Source organism: Carassius gibelio, chromosome B8, assembly GCF_023724105.1.
Source record: "Carassius gibelio isolate Cgi1373 ecotype wild population from Czech Republic chromosome B8, carGib1.2-hapl.c, whole genome shotgun sequence".
Lineage (NCBI taxonomy): Eukaryota > Metazoa > Chordata > Actinopteri > Cypriniformes > Cyprinidae > Carassius > Carassius gibelio.
In genome coordinates, this window is record NC_068403.1 from 30,402,294 (window position 1) to 30,424,293 (window position 22,000).

General features: G+C 39.6%; 2 protein-coding genes across 3 annotated transcripts in view; one reads left to right on the top strand and one right to left on the bottom strand.

The window, feature by feature from the left end:
• The window catches only part of LOC127963128 (serine/threonine-protein kinase WNK2), a 70,055-nt gene extending 65,584 nt beyond the window's left edge, over positions 1-4,471 (top strand). For both annotated transcript variants that reach the window (XM_052562856.1, XM_052562857.1), the window contains one exon: positions 2,037-4,471. In XM_052562856.1, coding sequence (XP_052418816.1) covers positions 2,037-2,378 — 342 coding nt within the window. In that variant the 3' untranslated portion in view covers positions 2,379-4,471. The remainder of the gene's footprint in view (positions 1-2,036) is intronic.
• cdk11b (cyclin-dependent kinase 11B) overlaps positions 1-22,000 on the bottom strand; it is a 376,069-nt gene that overhangs the window by 221,843 nt on the left and 132,226 nt on the right. The window lies entirely within an intron of this gene.

A 22,000-nucleotide genomic window follows, 5' to 3' on the forward strand; every position in this document is an offset into this window, starting at 1 on the left:
AAATCCACATGGGGTTCAGAATATATCTTTTTTTATCCACAGTAGTTTTACACTTGTCTAGTACAAATGTCACTTTGTTTCATAAGTACAGTGTATACGCTTTTCTTTATTTACCCTCAAAAAATGGAAGTTAAATTCATTACATATCTCTGTCACATTATTATACGTGTTTGACCACCACATTTGAGTGATCATTGCAAAAAATATGTCTTTATGTATAGACTGTATCCTATATATAGTACCAGTCAAATGTTTGGACACACAGATGGTAAAGTGTCCAAACGTTTGACTAGTACAGTACTAAAATATACACAAAGAATATCAGCCGATATATCTATATCAGCATTTTTTTTATTCCCTATTATCGGTATCGGTCCCAAAAAAACCCATATCAGTCGCTGTTAGGATCTCTGTGATTGTTCTTGGGATGTTGTTCAATGTGTGGGATGTGGTTAAGTCTTATAGTCTTTATGCAGAGCCTCGACTCTTAGAGCTTCGGCCAGACAGTAGTGCCAGGTTGTTGGTACTGCCTTTTAAGAGGAACATTGTTCCTCTTGCTGTAGAAAGTTTCCTAGATCTCCACTGGGATAAGAGGTTCTGAGTTATTAGGGTATCAGTGAGTCTTCTTAGGACGTCAGAAAGTCTTCATGCAAAGCCTCTGTCCTTAGAGCTCAGCCAGACAGTAGGGCCAAGTTGTAAGGTCCTCTGTGAGCCTTACTTGGGATAGGAGAGTTATTAGGCTATAGTACCTCTTGCTTGGAGCGTCTTTTGGCTGAGGTCTCTCCTCGAAGCTTCACCTGGACAGCAGTATCAAGTTGTTAGGCTCTCTTTGAGTCTCCCTGATAGCTATTCTTGGTGTAGGGCAAATGTGGACCTTCTCCTGCTTAAGAGAGTGTTTATGTTGAGGCCTCTGTCCTTAGAGCTCATTTAGGAAGTAGTGTTAGGCTACTGGTGAGCCTCCTTGGTTACTGCCTTTAATTAAAAGTGTACTGATCCTCTTAGGTCTCCTTTCGCTGTAGAGAGTCATTCTTTTTGGCCTCCGCTCCCCAGAACTCTACTTAAGTAGCAATTCTAAGTATTACGGCTGTCTGTGAGCCTCCTTGTCTTGATTGTTGAATGGAGTTGAGCCTCCTCTGGAGAGTTGTTATGCTGAGGCATTCTCAGAGCTCCAGTCAATGACTATATTGCCTTAAAGGTTTTCTCTGACTGCTGAATCCTTGAGCTCTGCCCACGGGCTAAATTTATTTTTTAACTTTGTCCTGCAAAGAGAAGAGGAAGGGTGTATTCTGGGACTTTCTCTGAGTGAGTATTTGTTCCCCATTGTGATCCTTTAAGGGATTTGCAAGGGAAAGTCCCATGTCACGCATGTAACGTTTGCCATGCTTCAGGTATTCATGCTCGTCTCCTTCAGACAAGAAGTGGATGACATATTCTACAGATGCATTTTTATACTGGTATTGACATCGTAGACATGGCCAATATCACGTTCATTGTTGTTTTGACACATGCTTCATACACTGGTCATGCTGGAGGTGTTTTCCTAAAAGGGATGTAGTGAGTTCCCATTCAAAAGGGAACTATTTTTGCATGTAACACACAGTTTCATGTTTTAACCACAGATTGTGATAGAGAGGCTAAAGTTTTGTAATGCAGCTTTAAAATCTCAATGAAACCAGTTACATTGTTTATACATTGTTAAATGATTCACGAATGTTCAAAGCTAATGCTAACTTTTGTATTGTCATATCTGCAATGTTAAGTGGATACTAACTTAAAAGCCTCTGATTGGCCATTTATATTCACATGCTCAAACAGGTCTGTGATTGGCTACAATAACCAACGCTGCAAAAGAAATCTTTAACACTCTTCACAGAGTGCATACATACTGTACATCACCTTTAGGAGTCAGCTGTCAACGGTAGTCCTTTAGATATCAGCGCAAAAACAGCAAAATATCGTCTAATCGTTGTTGATAAAATCCCAGAAAATATTGAGATATCTTTTTTTTCATGTCGGCCTCTTGTTTCCTTTCCTAGATAAGGGGCTCAATCCCTCAGGCAGCTGTGAAGTTCCATCTCCCACTGTCCTGTCCGCTGTCAGCAGCTCTAGGTCCCATCATGCCTCATGGCATCACCAGCACCCCATCACCCATCCTCCAGCGGGCCGGATACTTGATACCCACCGCCCCCTTTGCTGGGATGATGCCAGCCCCCGTGTATCCTAACCAGTGGTCCGGTTTGCCCAGTCCAGTGGGCATGTTTGCTACGGCTGGTATGGTCCCATATCCGGCCATGGCCAGCCCAGCGCTGCACACTTTCCCTCTGGTGGTGAAGAGTCCAGACACCCCGATGTGCCCCAGCAAAACCAGGACTGCATAAGAGAGCCGCCCTGCACTCCGAACACCAGAACAGACACTTGCAGAAGGATAATCATGCAAGCTAAACACAGCTGATTACAGACATGAAGGAAGCATTTTCTCCTGTACGAATGAATCGCCCACGAGTTTGCAGAGAAGTGGGAGTTTCTGCAATACTCTAGAATATGTTTTTAACTCTGCTTCTGGGTCAAACCACAATCTGTGAAATGTCTGTGTGCTTTAGATTGCTATTAGATTATGGACACATCTGTGCAAAGCATTTGAGCCTGTAAATATGAGGTGTGTGTATGTGAATTTGGGCATGAGAAGTGTGTTTGTGTCAAAACAGTCCTGTGGGCACTGCTTTTTTTTCTTTTTTTTGAAGACCTTTTAGTTCTTATGTTTGAATCTGTATTGAGTTGTGTTAGTTAAAGGGTTTGGCTGAGAGTACTGTAGGACCATGGCCTTCAATTCTACTTCCATAAAGTATCATTTTATAATAATTTAGACATATTTCACAAACCATGAGCAGAATACATGTAGTCATTCTTACAACGATCTGAGAATTGAAATTCATGCTTCTTGTGTTTAGAGGCCAAATGCTCAAAGTTGTCCTGATTGATTATAGAAATATCAGTCCTACTCCTCTGTTTAGAATATTTTTCATCAGAATATTTACTGTTTACAGAAATATCCAGCATTTTTAAACAATTTCAGACCACAGGACAAAATCCCAACATGAAAATGAATAATTGAGGAGGATGTAGTGCCTTGTTCAGTGTTCCCTCTAAAGGAATGAATCACTTGTGAGGAGCCGTTCCTCTGTGGTTCAGCATGGTTTTCCTTCTCTTCCTAATGCAATAGTTCTTTCTTTTTTTCAGTGATGTGGTGGTTTACATATTTACTGCCCCCTATGTTGAAGTGAGTTTGCAATCAATACATTGAACATGATAAAGGTTTAAATAGGAGCTAGTCTGTGCAGATTGATAAATGAGTGCAGTTCCAGCTGTTGATGCGTGGGTTTCTGATTGTTGTACTGCATTCATAATAAGTAATACTGCACTACCATACTATACTAAGCTCAAGGAAGTGAACAAATTGTTTACATTGCGATGATGTGATGTATTAATGCATGCCATCAAAGTGTCGCAGATACCAAAATACAAAATTAAGAATTGCTATCTAAATATATCAAGGAGCATTTTATGTGCTTGTGGTCTTGCAGAAACCCAAAGTGTGCCACCTTCCCTCTTTAGAGTGTAGCACAGGGACTGAATGCAGGTTGGATTTTGGAATCAGTGTTGTGTTTACCCTGAATGTAGCGTGTCAAATGCTGGAGCAGTGCATTGACATTACATGCATGTGAATCAATCCCCGTCACGCGCACCATAACCCCCACCTATAATATAAAATCTACTTTGCATTCATACACACAAGTTAAGTTACTTTTTTTTTAACCCTATGATTTTTATGTTATTTCTTCTCCATTTGCTCTGTTATGAGCTCTTGCACAGAGCACATTTTATTTATGTTTGTAAGAGTTAATCTTATTTTGATGTGTAATTAAATCACATTTCTGATAGAGCCAGCAGGCTGTTTTCTTTCTCAACTCTTACATATTATTTTGAGTTTTTTTTTAAACCTCTTTGTAAAAGGCTGCGACCCACACAACTGCAAAACTGTGAATTGTACAGTCCCCTTGTATTTATTTGATCAGTGCTTTTCAGTGCATCTTCTGTCCTTTAATGTGTCAATCCATCCATTCATTTGTACAAGATGTTCAGACATTTGAATCGATGCTCAATGAATGATCTGCTTCATGGGAAATGCTTCCAGTAGGAAGGGGTTTCTGATATTCTGTTCTTGTTGTGTATAATATCTGGCAATAATTACTTTACTTTGCCATGTTAGTGACTTACTGGTCTAATGTGGCTTTTAATAGGTTGTGGACCTTTTCTTTTCTTTTATTCCTGCATTGGCGCTTTGTGAATGGTTGCTTATGATGTACACCCTTCAGTGAATTACTTTACTCCGCTCAGATGCAAAATGCACTCACAACACAAAGACTGTGTACAAGTTTAATTAAAGAATAAATAAATATTTTGTGCTTAATAACTACTGTGTTTTTGTTATTTTTCATAGGCATGGCCAGTGATATTCTGAGCAAAGCTCTTCACATACAGGTAGAGAAAAAAGTGCTTTTCCATTCCAACAATATGGAAGCAGATGGGTAGCAAAATTTATTTTGAAATGTAATTTGAAAAATCTGCATACAATATGTAAAATGGCCATACATATGTGCAACAGTTAGTGCAAGATGAAAATGGAAATTCAATGATATAATTTACATTTGCCATTTCCTACACTAGTTTTCATATGTAAATTAAAAACATATTTTAACGCTTTATAAGTCATTTTATTAAAATGTATTACCCAAATTGATTAGATGTTTAACACTTCCAAGCAAAAACTGTAGCCAAATTATCATTCAAATGCCATTTTTCCTAAATGCATTTAGACTTAGGGGTAGGACACTTGAAATTGCATTTACATTGAGATCCTGCAAGATAATTGTAGCAAAACACAGTGAGAATTTCAAAATACATTCAGAGATGAAGGTCATAATAATAATGTTGTCCACATGAGGGAGTCACAGGATAACAAATCCTTCAAGATCACAGTTCAAAGACAGTGAAAATGGATTTTAAAAAATGACACAAAAAAAGCATATTAATTCATTATATTTTCATAAACTTTAATAAAGCCCAATATAAGTAAAAACTGTAATCTCCTCAGTACTTCTGGAATATGAATATATATATATATATATATATATATATATATTTTTTTTTTTTTAACATTTTCTGTTGGTTGGAAATGCTTATTTATTTATTCCTGATGGTGGAAATAGTAATCTTCACTGCTCTAGCTCTTTTCCTAAATTTACTTCACCAATTTGTGAAGCTCAATTATCTTTTGCTGCACATAAAAAATGTATTCTTAGTTTTTTCTCATTGTATTGGATGATTAAGGGAATTTGGGCTTTGTTTTCCCCCCTCTTTACATTTCTGTGAAACAGGAAGCCAGAGCTGGATGATGTTTTTAATCATGCTGGAGTGCTCAAAATTGTGAATATGAATGGGATATTTTACTCATAAGAATTTCTAGAGGTGCCAATAATTGTATCCAACGAGTATTTGAGAAAAACATTCATTTCATAATGATATTTCCCCTCTGTTTTAAATTCTAATTATCCAATCAAAGGATATATTTTTGTGTATTTTTAAAATAAAAAAAAAATAAAAAGGATTACCAATGCAGATGAAATTTCACAGCCTTCTTTGATCATATTTACCAAGGGTGCAAATATTTTTGGCCCACGACTGTAGATATACACATATATACACACAATTTTTTTTTTTCCAATGGTATTGACAATATGTTTGTCAGCTATAACTGAAGGGACACTACTCTATTTAATTTTTTTTATATTGTGCATATAATTATAGGCTTCTTACATAAAAACTCATAATGTACTTGAAAAGAGACATGTCCAATGTATAACTGCATCATCTAAACAAGCCATTGTTTTTGAATCACAATGATTTCCTTAAGTTAAACTGCTTTGTTTCAGTGGCCTTCTGTGTTTTTGCCCCCAACACGTCATTGACAGGACTTCATGCAGTCACATGCAAATAAAAACTTTACAGACCAAATAGACCCATTTGTCTGGCGCCCCACACACACACACACTCACACACACACAAAACAAACAAAATACAGTTTGGATCATTTGAATTTTAATAGGTGCTAGCATGACTACCAATCGAATAGCAGGATTACATCATGCAATTCTCGGATTATTTTGCAACATATATATATAACTTATTAAAACAGTTGTAAAAAATATATTACTTATTAACATGTTGAAGTAGGTTACTTCCTTGGCTAACTTCATGGGGCCGGAACCTAATCGCCCCCTATTGACCAGCCGTCACATTTAGAATACAAAATAGTATCTACAAAAACAATAACGGTTGTACTTTTTGTGGTGAGGGCAGTTCAAGAACAACGAACACTCAAGTGACCTGGCTCTTTTGCCCCAAGGCTTCCCATGCTGGCTTGCTCAAGCCAACATCAAAGTTTTTTTTTCGAGCTTTAGCCTCTAGTTTATAATACAAACAATAGTTTATAATAGTTTTAGAATAGTTTACACAAATACAGCTGTTAAAAGGTACTCTGGTGGTGTCTCATAACAACAACAGATGCTGCAAGTCCGAGTCTGCATTTCACAATAAATAAAAGCAGACTGCTCAAATTCTGAGTCTCTGGCCCAGAGAGGCTAAAGATATGAGACACACTTGCAAGATGGTTAAGCTCCAGTGTGCAAAACTCCATTTCAAGGTACTTACAGCTGTGTGTTCCAGATTGGAATCTTCTCAAGTCAAGTAAAAAAAAATCAAGTCTGCTTTATTGCCAATTCTTCCACATGTACAGCACATACATACAGAGAATGGAAATTGCGTTACTCTCAGACCCCCGGTGCATACAGATAACATTAACAGTAGAGCATAAAATACAGATAGATAAAATACAACTATAAAAAGGGCATGTTAAAAATAAAATACAGTTACATAAAGCAGCACAAGGCACGTGACAGATAGATTTTAGTGCAAGAGAGCTTATTCAGACTGATTTAAAGTGAAGAGGAGGGGGAAAAACGAGGATTTGTAAAGAATGTAGGATGATTTCAGTATAAGCCAAGAGAAGACTGGTTTTCAAAGAGTTATTATTTAGGCCGTCGGCATGGTTTGTTCGTAATAAAGGAAAAAGCGCCACATTAAGTGACATTGATGGCCAAAAAAGGGGGCACTAATGCAATCAATTTTTACTTATAAGAAACCAAAACTGCCCCGAAGGAGATCGGCTCGTGATGGCAAGCAAAAGATGTGAAGATCAAGGCAGTTGGGAGAATCTAAAAGAAAAAAAGTGAAGGTTACCTTCGCCTGCCTCTCTCATTATACACAACATATAACCTATAGCACTGTAGTAAAATCCCAGGACACCCCTAGTCTGAGGTCCACTGCTCTTTATCAATCCGCATTTTCTAGCATGAATACTCCATTCATTCATACAGAGACAGCAGCAATTCTACAACGGGTTAAATTTGAGAGCTTTTGAGTTAGAAAATTAAGTAAATTAGGTAGCCTATAAGGTAATTAGTCTTATTAAAATGACACACACAAGCAGATATATGCATACTCAAATGAAAGAATTCTGTTGTTTCAGCTTTCTAGATTCTAGGTTTATGTTTATTATTGTCATATACATTTTGCATTCTGCTCTTTTTATGTAGATTTCAAGTATTTTAGTTAATTATTTGAATTCTCTGTTGAAAAAAAATAATAAAACCATCACATTTGTAATGGTTTTACTGGTTACAATGAAAATTGTATTGGTTTTAATGGAAACTGTGGTGCCTGTTTGTCACCTTATATTCATGGCTTATTTTGTTAAAGCTACTAAATCCTAATATGTCACAATATGTTACACTATAGAAAACCATTATTTAATGGTGTTACTGGTTAAAAATTGATGATTGTAAATTTTTTGCTGTTATTTGTTGTGGAAATCATTAGAATTTCTGTGATGGCTTATATTGTTTCTGTCAGCAGGGCCATTTTTTTAGTCTCAGTCCATCCCTGCTCACAAATATATTCCTTCTTAGAGAAATATAGTATCTGTGAGGATTTACAATCAGGATTTAGATCACTGGTCTCAAACTCAATTCCAGGAAGGCCACAGCTCTGCACGGTTTTGCTCCAACCCTAATCAAACACACCTGATCCAGCTAATCAAGGTCTTCAGGATAACTAGAAACTTCCAAGCAGGTGTGATTTGGAGCTGGTTGGAGCTAAACTCTGCAGAGCTGTGGCCCTTAAGGAATTAAGTTTGAGACAACTGATTTAGACCATATCATAGTACTGAGTCTGCTCTCCTTAGAGTTACAAATGACCTGCTCTTATCAGCTGATCATGGTTGTATCTCTATTAGTGCTATTAGATCTTAGTGCTGCGCTCGACACTATTGACCACAGCATTCTCTTGAATAGACTAGAAAACTTTGTTGGGATTAGTGGAAGTGCATTAGCATGGTTCAAATTGTACTTATCTGACTGCCATCGATTCAGAGCAGTGAATGAAGAGGTATCATATCGATCACAAGTGCAGTATGGAGTACCTCAAGGCTCAGTACTAGGGCTGTTACATTTCATGCTTTACATGTTAGCCCTGGGCGAGATCATCAGGAAATACACTGTTAGCTTTCAGTGTTATGCTGATAATGCTCAGCTCAATATTTCTTCACGGCCCATCGAAACCTACCAATTAAAAAAAACAAAAAAACAACGGAATCCATAGTTGATATAAAACTGTGGATGACAAGTCATTTCTTACTTCTAAATTCTGAAAAAAAAAACAGAGGTGTTAATTATAGGACCTAAAACCTCCACATGTAATAACCTAGAACACTGTCTAAGACTTGATGGTTGCTCTGTCAATTCTTCGTCATCAGTTAGGAAACTAGGTGTGCTATTTGATCGCAATATTTCCTTTGAAAGCCACATTTCAAGCATTTGTAAAACTGCATTTTTCCATCTCAAAAAAAGGACCTTAAGGTTAGATTAGTTTACACCAGAGCAGATATTCATGACAAGAAGCTTAGTTACATTCATAAACACAAGCATTCTTTGTATGTAGGCCTGTAAAATATATGTAGTTATAAACATACATGGCTACATTCGTGAACAGAGAATAGCATATCAAAGTAAAGTTTTGTATAATAATTCTTACTGACATTAGACTAGTAACATTATAACTCATATTACTTTTATGTTGTATTGCTTTCTGTCATAGAAAAAAAAAACATCCTGGCATCGTGAGACATTTAGATGCTGTGAATGAAACTTCATAATATTTCACTTGATTATACATTTAGTCAAGAATTACATTTTGGAAAAAGTCTAACTAGTAAAATGTATACAAGTTATGTGAAAACTAATACAAGTAAGTTAATAAAAAAAAGACTCATGTTTATGATCTCTGGTGGATCAAGCCGCTTCATTTTTGTCTGAGGTAATCGAAAGCTTCCTCTCAGCTCTTTTTCTTAAGGTGAATACGGTCTTATTTCTCTCAGTGTGAAGCGAACAGTAAAGTTTAAAGAAGTTAAGGTACAGACTCTCTGCTTTGGACATTGTGTTGGTTTCATATGGATCATTTCATCACAGAAAATTTGTCTTCGATAATTCTTGCTTAGTTTAAAAGTAGACATGTAAAGCTTTCTATAGACATATATCTCATGTATCTTTGTTGGTTATTTGCTGAGTTACAATTCATTTTAATGATGCATTTCTAAATGAAGATCACCAAAGATCAGGGCTGCAGACAGCGAGCCCTTTTTGTTTTCTTTATTTTATAAATTTTATAAAAGATTTGTTGTTTTTCATGTGTATAGAAATAAAAGTAAACCCTGTACAGCTTTGACTGATGTATTGCTCTGTACAATCAAGACTGTAAGAGTAATTTAAGTTCTTTTCAGTGTTATCAGGAGTAGATGCCACAAAACGCGTATCCGCATTTGTCGACTCCAGAGTTCAGCTCTGTCAACCCTGCACTGGCTCGCTATTAAACATCATATAGAGTTTAAAATCTTGCTTATTACTTATAAAGCCCTGAGTGGTTTCATACCTCAATATTTGCAGTGACTTTGGTTTTCAAAAAACACAATGGACCAACACCAGCAGATGATATTGCACCCCAAATCATCACAGACTGTGGAAACTTAAGACTGGACTCCAAGCAACTTGGGCTATGAGCTTCTCCAACCTTCCTCCAGACTCTAGGACCTTGGTTTCCAAATGAAATACAAAACTTTCTCTCATCTGAAAAAAGGACTTTGGACCACTGGGCAACAGTCCAGTTCTTCTTATCCTTGGCCCAGGAAACCTTTGCAGGTGTTTTGAGTTGATTAGCTGATTGGTATGTCACCATATTCTAATTTGTTGAGATTCTGATGCTAAGCTTAAAGGGGAAAAAAGAAGAGTGAAAAGTGAGTTCATGGAAGAAACGTGTCTGTGTCTGTTTATCCTGAGTATTAAATTTATTCTGAGAGAATACTACACCTACCTAACATTGTTCGTGAGGCAAACACACTCTGTCAGTTTAAATCTAGATTAAAGACCCATCTCTTTAACCTGACTTAAAGATAACACACTGACACATTTCTAATATACAAATCTGTTAAAGGATTTTTAGGCTGCTTTAATTAGGGCAGTCTGTACTGGGAACACTTCCCATAACACCTGATGTGCTACATTGTTAGTAGAATGGCATATACGCTTTTATTTTATGTTTCTTTCTTATTCTGAGGTCACCGTAGCCACCAGATCCAGTCTGTATCCTGATCAGATACAGACTCACTGTAGTCACCCGGAGTGTATCCAGCCCACATGGTGAATTGGCACCTAGAGATGAGCCCCAGAGACAGATCCCCAGAGAAGACCTTGTCTCCGAGACCAGCTGTTCTCAGTTCCAGTCCTTACGCCCCCTGCTCTGCACATTTTGTATGGCTTCAGACGTTTGTTCTATTGGAATGTAAGTGCCCTGCTAAGTGGACATCACAGGATATTCCTTCATGCTTCCAGTTTGAAGCGAACGTATATGTTCCATTCAAAGTCAACTGAAGTGTGTGAGACGTGAATTTAAATTGTTTTTAATTACAGAGTCAAGTCAAGTCACCTTTATTTATATCAATTTAAATTGATACTCTTAAATTTGGTTTGGACGTTTTTTGTATTTCCTATTTCTGGGAACAGACACAGTCTCTACAGTGTGATATCTAGGTGAAAGAGACTCTATCTGCTGAGGATTAATTGACTTCTGTGACGTGAGGTGGCTATGATGGCAGAGGTATATGATGTCACACTTGTCCATTTGTGAAAGCAACTGGGACAAGAACACAGGAACCACTTAAGTCCTCTGCACAATCTGACTTTGCTGCAGCCTGGAATTGAACTGCTGGTTTCGTGTGGCCAGAGGAGAACTGACCCCTGACTGAGCCTGGTTTCTCTCAAGGTTCTTTCTCCATTTTGTCACCGATGGAGTTTTGGTTCCTTGCCGCTGTCAACTCTGGCTTGCTTAGTGGGGACTCTTCATTTTCAGTGATATTGTTGACTTGATTGCAAATGATTGCACAGATACTATTTAAACTGAACTGAGCTGGATGATGACATCCCTGAATTCAATGATGAACTGCTTTTAACTGTAATTTTGCATTTTTGACACACTGTTTTAATAATTAATGTTGTTTAGTGTTGTTTGACTTGACTTACTGCGGCAGAGTGGTCAAAATGTGGTGGAATTTCTAACGCTTTCCACTTTCCTACTGGCCGCAGGCCTCTCAGCATTGTTGGACATGACACTGTCCCTGGAGTTCACAGCTCCTATCCTCACCCCAGAATCTGCTCTGGAAAGCTCTCCTACATCTTCCTGAGTCTCCACTTGTCCCATCCAGCTACCCATTATTTCCTGAGTCTCCTTCGCTTCTGCTGGTCCCGTCCAGCCCTCCTTCATCTCTGGAGCGCCCCCTAGAGCGAAGTCCTCTAAAGTGCCTTCCAGAGCGCCCTCCAGTGCCCACTCCTCGTAAGCACCTTCCAGAGCAGCCTCAACTGCCCTCTCCTCATAAGTGCCTTCCAGAGTGCCCTCCAGTGCTCATACCTCCAGAGCTCCCTCCAGTGACTGCTCCTCGTGATTGCCTTCCAGAGCACTTTCAAGTGCCCGCTCCTCCAGAGCACCCTCAAGTGCTAACTCCTCCAGGACGCCCTCAAGTGCCCACTCTTCCTTATTTACCCCCAGATTTCCTAGTTCTCCCCAAGCGATACCTATAGCTAAGCCGGCTAAGGAGATCTTTATTTCACTACTTCAACTCAAATTGTGAAACTTCTGTATTAAATAAATTAAATGCACACAGACTGAAGTAGTTTAAGTCTTTGGTTCTTTTAATTGTGATGATTTTGTCTCACATTTAACAAAAACCCACAGATTCACTCAACAAATTAAAATATGGTGACATGCCAATCAGCTAATCAACTCAAAACACCTGCAAAGGTTTCCTTAGCTTTCAAAATGGTCTCTCAGTTTGGTTCACTAGTCTACACAAAACTGACAGTTGTCCAGAAGATGATCTTTGACACCCTTTACAAGGAGGGTAAGCCACAAACATTTTTGCCAAAAAAGCTGGCTGTTCACAGAGTGCTGTATCCAAGCAAGTTAACAGAAATTTGAGTGGAATAGTTGAGAGGATATTATCGATCACTCTTATCAGATTAATTTTGATCGTTCACTTTTATTTTATATCCGTGAGTGCAGTACACCTGCAAAGTGTTAGCACTCGTTAGCTTGTCATTAGCGTTTTCATTCGAACCTATCGCTGTTTTCTTTTCTCCTCTCCTCTCTCTCGCTCCAGTTTTTCACAAGTTCATCAAACAATCGCAGTAAGAATATTTCATCAAGCACGGTGAGTAATGGCTTCTCCTGCTATTGTTATTTGCACCTCTTGCCACATGTACAGTTTATCTATCTCTGTCGCAGATGAGGGATTCACATGTGATAAATGCAGGAAAATAGTTAGGCTGACAGAGAAGATTTCAGAATTAGAGACACGCATCCAAACTTTAATTGAGGACAGTAAGAATGTTAGGGTCTAGATACGGCTTTGGATGCGTCTAGCTCAGGGATTCCTGTACATTGTTCGGTTCCGGCAACAGAGCCCCTGCAGCAGGGCAACTGGGTGATGGTGAGGCAGCGTAGTCTTGGGTCAAAACACCGCTCTTCTGTTCCGATCAAAACATTAAGCAGGTTCTCCCCACTCAGTGATGCACCCACTGAGAAACCTGATGAAAGTGCTCTAGTTATTGGTGATTCTATTGTACGGAACGTGAATATAGAGACAACAGCCACCAAAGTCAAATGTTTACTGGGAGCCAGAGCGCCTGACATCTTGGCAAATTTAAAAGTGCTGGCTAATGCTAAACGTAAATACAGTAAGATTGTTATTCATGCTGGCGCTAATGATGTTCGACTTCTCCAGTTGGAGATCACTTATAATAACATTAAATAGGTGTGTGAACTTGCAAGCACGATGTCAGACACTGTAATATGCCCTGCTTCCCGTGGTGACGAGATGCATAGCAGATTGTCATCACTCAATGGCTGGATGTCTAAGTGTCTAAGTGGTGCCCACAGAATAACATAGACAATAGACGATTAGACAATTGGACAAGCTTTTAGGGCAGACCTGACCTGACCCTCCTGGGGTGGCGCCACTCTTCTCTCTAGAAAATGGCAAATAGTCTTAGTGTTTATACTTGACTAGCCCAGGTTAGGAAGCAGACAGACTGGCTAAACCGACTGTCTGCTAGCTGCCTCACGTCACAGAGGTCAGCTAATTCTCAGCACATAGAGACTCTTTCACCTAGATATCACACTATAGAGACTGTGTCTGTTCCCCGAACTAGAAAATTAAAAAAAAATCCAAAAGGTTCAACAAATAAAAAGCAGATGCAATATGGATAAACAAATGATAAAGCTTGGCTTATTGAATATCAGATCCCTTTCTAAGAAAACACATTTTGTAAATAATATGATCACTAATCATAATATAGATGTGCTCTGTTTGACAGAAACCTGGCTAAAACCTGATGATTACATTATTTTAAATGAGTCCACCCCCCAAGATTACTGTTATAAACATGAGCCGCGTTTAAAAGGCAAAGGGGGAGGTGTTGCTTCAATTTATATTTAAGTAATGGTGCTTCATATAATATTATCCAGAGAAACAAATGTTAATGATAAATCCCCTGTTATGTTTGTACTGGCTACTGTACACAGGCCACCAGGGCACCATACAGACTTTATTAAAGAGTTTGGTGATTTTACACCTGAGTTAGTGTTGGCTGCAGATAAAGTTTTAATAGTTGGTGATTTTAATATCCATGTTGATAATGAAAAAGATGCATTGGGATCAGCATTTATAGACATTCTGAACTCTATTGGGGTTAGAAAACACATTTCAGGACCTACTCATTGTTGAAATCATACTCTAGATTTAATACTGTCACATGGAATTGATGTTGATAGTGTTGAAATTATGCAGCCAAGTGATGATATCTCAGATCATTATTTAGTTTTGTGCAAACTTCATATAGCCGAAATTGTAAATTCTACTTCTTGTTACAAGTATTGTAGAACCATCACTTCTACCACAAAAGACTGCTTTTTAAGTTATCTTCCTGATTTATCCAAAACCTCAGTACAACTTGATGATGTAACAGAAACTATGGACTCTCTCTTTTCTAGCACTTTAAATACAGTTGCTCCTTTACGCTTAAGAAAGGTTAAGGAAAACAGTTTGACACCATTTTATAATGAGCATACTCGCACCCTAAATAGAGCAGCCTGAAAAACGGAGCGCAGCTGGAGGAAATCAAAACTAGAGGTATTTCGTATTGCTTGGCGGAAAAGTAACCTATCTTACAGAAAAGCATTAAAAACGGCTAGATTCGATGACTTTTCTTCTCTTTTAGAAGAAATCAAACATAACCCCAGGTATTTATTCAATACAGTGGCTAAATTAATGAAAAATAAAGCCTCAACAAGTGTTGACATTTCCCAACACCACAGCAGTAATGACTTTATGAACTACTTTACTTCTAAAATTGATACTATTAGAGATAAAATTGCAACCATTCAGCTGTCAGCTACAGTATCGCATCAGACAGTGCACTATAGACCCCCTGAGGAACAGTTCCACTCATTCTCTACTATAGGGGAGGAAGAATTGTATAAACTTGTTAAATCATCTAAACCAACAACATGTATGTTAGACCCTATACAATCTAAGCTCCTAAAAGAGGTGCTTCGAGAAGTCATAGATCCTCTTCTGACTATTATTAATTCCTCATTGTCATTAGGATATGTACCCAAAACCTTCAAACTGGCTGTTATTAAGCCTCTCATAAAAAAAACACAACTTGACCCCAAAGAACTAGTTAATTATAGACCAATCTCGAATCTCTCACGCTGTCTAGTCTCTGTTTCCCTGGGTGTCCACTAGTGGGCTCACTTCCCCTTAAGCACTTCACCGTAGGCCAGGGATAGGCAACTTCGGTCCTGGAGGGCCACTATCCTGCAGAGTTTAGCTTCAGCCCTCATAAAAACTGACCTGCCTGTATCTATCTAGTAATCCCAAAAACACTGAATGCCTTGTTCAGGTGTATTTAATTAGGGTTGGAGCTAAACTCTGCAGGACAGTGGCCCTCCAGGACCGAAGTTGCCTATCCCTGCCGTAGGCACTACAATTCCCACTAGCCTTGTCCCTTCCTCACAGTAATTGCACTCCTGCAAATTGCACCAGGTGCCTTCACTTAATTGTCATTATCCTCCCTATATTTACCAGTCCTTTCCTGTTGTCTGTATGGAGTCCTTTCCTTTCGTGATCCTGTCTTCTCGTCCTCCGAGTTTCCTCGTATTCTGAGTTCCCATTCCGTTTCCTTTCCTGTTCTTTGTTTGTTTGTTTTTGGACTACATTCTGGTTTTGACCCTGGCTTGTTTTTGACCACGATTTGGATTACCCCTAAATAAAACATATCTGCAATTGGATCTCTCTCTCTCCCTGTGTCTTACTGGATCGCGATCGTTACAGAAGGACTCCATCCTCTAAGGATCCAGCGGTATGTCTTTTCATGTGTCCTCCCCAGCCAGTATATTGGAGTGGAGGGCTAAATATTTAAAATTAACTACCTTCCGCCAAGAGGGCAATGAGGTGGGTGCTCTGGTCCCTGGCCGAGGGCATGGGATATAATGATGCGGCCCTAAAGGACTATTTTAATACCGAGCTGGATGACCCAGTTCCTCCAGAGGAGATGGTTCAGTTGGACACATTTGGGTTCTGGGAATTCATGTGCTACTTGCAGCATCGGCTTCCGTGGGATGCCCCAGCCACTCCTGTTCCTTTCTGGTGGGACTGGCAGCCAGCCCAGCATCACAGCACAAGGTGGTCGTCAGCCCAACGCCATGGCCCATGATGGCCGCAAGTCCAGCGCCATTGACCAAGATGGCCGCCAACCCAGCACCTCAGCACAAGGTGGTCGCCAGCCCAGCACCTTGATGCAAGATGGCCGCCAGTCCAGCTTCATGACACAAGATGGCCGCCAGCTCAGTGCCACAGCACAAGATGGCTGCAAGCACAGTGCCACTGCACAGAATGACAGACACAGTTGACCCTCCAGAGTCAAGTCAGGTTCCCGTTGACCCTCCAGAGTCGAGTCAGGTTCCCGTTGACCCTCCAGAGTCGAATCAGGTTCCCGGTGACTCTCCAGAGTTGAGTCAGGTGCTCGGTGACCCTCCAGAGTCGGGGGCTAGTTACCGTTGACCTTTCAGAGTCAGGGCTAGTCACCGTTGACCTTCCAAAGTCAGGGCTAGTCACCGTTGACACTCCGGAGTCAAGTCAAGTCCCCGGTGAAATTCATGGACAAGGACAAGTCACTAATGAAATTCACGGGCAAAGTCCAGTCACCAGTATTCTTCATGAACTTCATGATCAAGTCACCATTGATCTTCAATGGCAAGGTCAAGTCACCAACTATCTTCATGGGCAAAGGCAAATCACCATTGATCTTCATGAACAAATGTAAGTCACCAATGATCTTCATGAACAAATGCAAGTCATCAATGATCTTAATGAGCAGAGTCAGGCCACCAATGATCTTCATGAGCAGAGTCAAGTCAACATTGATCTTCTGGAATCCAGTATAAACACCATGGGATTACCAGAGTCTCTTCACGTCTCTGTGGAACTACCAGAGCCTCCCCACGTCTCTGCTGAACTAACAGAGCCTCTCCACGCCTCTTCTGAACTACCAGAGCCTCTCCACGTCTCTGCTTAACTACCAGTCTTACTGGATCGCGATCGTTATAGAATCTCCCTTTTCTGTCCAAGATACTAGAAAAGGTGGTATGCTCACAATTATATTCCTTCTTAGAGAAAAATGGTATATGTGAGGATTTCCAGTCAGGATTTAGACCGTATCATAGTACTGAGACTGCTCTCCTTAGAGTTAAAAATGATCTGCTTTTATCACCTGATCGTGGGTGTATCTCTCTATAAGTTTTATTGGATCTTAGTGCTGCGTTTGACACAATTGACCACAACATTCTTTTGCATAGACTTGAACACTTTGTTGGCATCAGTGGAAGTGCATTAGCATGGTTTAAATCGTACTTATATGACCGCCATCAGTTCGTAGCAGTGAATGAAGATGTATCATATCGATCACGAGTGCAGTATGGAGTACCTCAAGGCTCCGTATTAGGGCCGCTACTCTTCACGCTTTATATGTTACCCTTGGGAGATATCATCAGGAAACATGGTGTTAGCTTTCACTGTTATGCTGATGATACTCAGCTCTATATTTCTTCACGGCCCGGAGAAACACACCAGTTTGAAAAACTAATGGAATGCATAGTCGATATAAAAAAACTGGATGACAAGTAATTTCTTACTGCTAAATTGTAAATAGGTGTGCTATTTGATTGCAATATTTCCTTAGAAAGCCACGTTTCTAGCATTTTTAAAACTGCATTTTTCCATCTCAAGAATATATCTAAATTACGGCCTATGCTCTCAATGTCAAATGCAGAAGTGCTAATCCATGCATTTATGACCTCAAGGTTAGATTATTGTAATGCTTTATTGCATGGTTGTTCTGCACGCTTAGTAAACAAACTACAGCTAGTCCAAAATGCAGCAGCAAGAGTTCTTACTAGAACCAGGAAGTATGACCATATTAGCCCGGTCCTGTCAACACTGCACTGGCTCCCTACCAAACATTGTATAGATTTTAAAATATTACTTATTACTTATAAAGCCCTGAATGGTTTAGCACCACAGTATTTGAATGAGGTCCTTTTACATTAGAGTCCTCTACGTCCGCTACGTTCTCAAAACTCAGGCAATTTGATAATACCTAGAATATCAAAATCAACTGCGGGCGGCAGATCCTTTTCCAATTTGTCGCCTAAACTCTGGAATAACCTACCTAACATTGTTCGGGAGGCAGACACACTTGCAGTTTTAATCTAGATCAAAGACCCATCTCTAACCTGGCTTACACATAACATACTAATATGCTTTTAATATCCAAATCCGTTAAAGGATTTTTAGGCTGCATTAATTAGGTAAACCGGAACCGGAAACACTTCCCATAACACCCTATGTACTTGCTACATCATTAGAAGAATGGCATCTATGCTAATATTAGTCTGTTTCTCTCTTATTCCGAGGTCATCGTAGCCACCAGATCCAGTACGTATCCAGACCAGATGGTGGATCAGCACCTAGAAAGGACCTCTACTGCCCTGAAAGACAGCGGAGACCAGGACAACTAGAGCCCCAGATACAAATCCCCTGCAAAGACCTTGTCTCAGAGGAGCACCAGGACAAGACTACAGGAAACAGATGATTCTTCTGCACAATCTGACTTTGCTGCAGCCTGGAATTGAACTACTGGTTTCGTCTGGTCAGAGGAGAACTGACCCCCCAACTGAGCCTGGTTTCTCCCAAGGTTTTTTTCTCCATTCTGTCACCGATGGAGTTTCGGTTCCTTGCCGCTGTCGCCTCTGGCTTGCTTAGTTGCGGTCACTTCATCTACAGCGATATCATTGACTTGATTGCAAATAAATGCACAGACACTATTTAAACTGAACAGAGATGACATTACTGAATTCAATGATGAACTGTCTTTAACTATCATTTTGCATTATTGACACACTGTTTTCCTAATCAATGTTGTTCAGTTGCTTTGACGCAATGCATTTTGTTTAAAGCGCTATATAAATAAAGGTGACTTGACTTGGAAGGAAAAGGTGTGGAAGAAAAAGATGCACAACCACAGAGAGAACCGCAGCCTTTTGAGGATTGTCAAGTAAAATCGATTCAAGAACCTGAGTGAACTTCACAAGGAATGGACTGAGGCTGGGGTCAGGGCATCAAGAGCCACCACACACAGACGTGTTGAGGAATTTACTGAAACACAGACAACATTAGAGGCTTCTTACCCGGGCTAATGAGAAGAAGAACTGGACTGTTGCCCAGTGGTCCAAAGTCCTCTTTTCAGATGAGAGAAACTTTTGTATTTCATTTGGAAACCAAGGTCCTAGAGTCTGGAGGAAGGCTGGAGAAGCTCATAGCCCAAGTTGCTTGGAGTCCAGTGTTAAGTTTCCACAGTCTGTGATGATTTGGGGTGCAGTGTCATGTGATGGTGTTGTTCCATTGTGTTTTTTGAAAACCAAAGTCACTGCATCAGTTTACAAAGAAATCTTGGAGCACTTCATGCTTCCTTCTGGTGACCAGGTTTTTGAAGATGCTGATTTCATTTTCCAGCAGGATTTGGCACCTGCCCACACTGCCAAAAGCACCAAAAGTTGGTTAAATGACCATGGTGTTGGTGTGCTTGACTGGCCTGCAAACTCAACAGACTTGAACCCCAGAGAGAATCTATGGGCTAATGTCAAGTGGGCGATGAGAAACAAGAGACCAAACACTGTGATGATAATGAGCTGAAGAACACTGTCAAAGAAACCTGGGCTTCCAGACCACCTCAGCAGTGCCACAAACTGATCATCTCCATGCCACGCTGAATTGAGGCAGTAATTAAAGAAAAAGGAGCCCCAACCAAGTATTAAGTACATGTACAGTAAATGAACATACTTTCCAGAAGGCCAACAATGCACTAAAATATTTTTTTATTGGTCTTATGAAGTATTCTAATTTGTTGAGATTGAATTGTTGATTGAATTGGTGGGTTTTTGTCAAATGTCAGCTAAAATCATCACAATTAAAAGAACCAAAGACAAACTACTTCAGTCTGTGTGCATTAAATTTATTTAATACATACATTTCACAATTTGAGTTGAGTTATTGAAATAAATGAGCTTTTTCACGACATCCTAATTTATTGAGATGCACCTGTATATTAAAGGATCTATGCTACAACTTACCTTAAATTTCCTTCTGAAAAAACGGACAAACTTTGTTCTTAATATCCCCCTTTTTTCACTAACAGATGTCTGTTGTTCATATGCTGCTGCTCCTCAAACACTGAAAAAATAAACAAGTAAAACCTTAGTTTTTCAGATTACTTTCCACATTTAGAAATAATGTTCCTAGTGTGAGAGTGCAATGACACTATAAATGTGTCGGCATAGCAACATAATACTTCCAAGTTTCCATTTCCGCCCATCCAACGAAGGCTATCCACCAACTCCACTGGCCTCGCTCCCTTCCCATGGCTCCCAGCCCCGTCCCTCTCAACACAGTTACATATACAAAATATTCTATTATTGTATAATTACCTTAGAATATGTTATTCAGTTTACAAATTGAATTTCTAGCTTGAGGACACTAGGATGCGACCTCCAGAGGGTACAGCTTTTGATATGAGACACAGCTAATGAAACATATGGTGCATTCAAGCCATTTCAGAAACATCATATTTACGAGTTGAATGCACATTAACACCACCACAAAGATGTTTTTACTAGTGGGAAACTCAATTTTTTTAGCCCAGAATTTTCAGATTTCGGGACTTTGGTACGTTTGCACATCGCGTGCATCCCTTTTGAGCCTCCTCAAAGCACGCTTTGATGGACTCCACAGCATCGCCAAAGAGGCCAAAGGGAGTTACCGGGGCATGAAGCAGAATTTTAGGGTCTGCATCCTTGAGGTCAGCTAGGTTCCACCATAGTTGCTTCTGTAGAACGACCAAAAAGCCTGAGCAGTGTGTTTTGTGGCCATCAGAGGGAAGTCCATTGCTGTGTGCAGATTGTTAACTGCATCCGCAGTGAGGGCTCCGTCTTCTGCGTGAGCTTTGCCTGGAACACCTGCAGAAACTGGAAACCGTCTTCCGATGCATAGGCCTTGTTAGCGAGGTGGGTGGTGACCCTGCTCAGCTCAGAAGGGAGGCCAATGTCCGAGCACAGGGTCTTGGCCGCTTCAGGACATAATAATAATAATAACAACAATAATAAGTATAGCCTGAATGCACTCTAAGTTGCTTTGGATAAAAATGTCTGCTAAATGCATAAATGTTGTAAACTGGTTTTAATGTCCTTTCATATTTTGTCAGTATTTTTGACTAAATGTTAATATTTCCACAGCCCCCTCCTCACCTGTTGTGTTAAACAGACATACCATTCCCAGAGCAGAGCCATTGGAGGAAAATATGGTTATTGCAGATACCCAATTATTTCTGAGGAGAAAATTAAATATACAATGAGATTTCAATTTCTGCAGACCTAATGATATAATTTATGACATACATACATATATATATATATATATATATATATATATAAATAATTAAAGATTCTTAATGTAAATGTTACATGTCTTTTACAGCTAGTAGGAAAATAGCATAATAATATATTTTTGGTTTGCCAAGATCACACTTGATGACGATAACAAATTGGACCTTGGAGCACAGAAGCAGTCATCAGTAACACAGGTATATTTGTAGCAATAGACAACAAT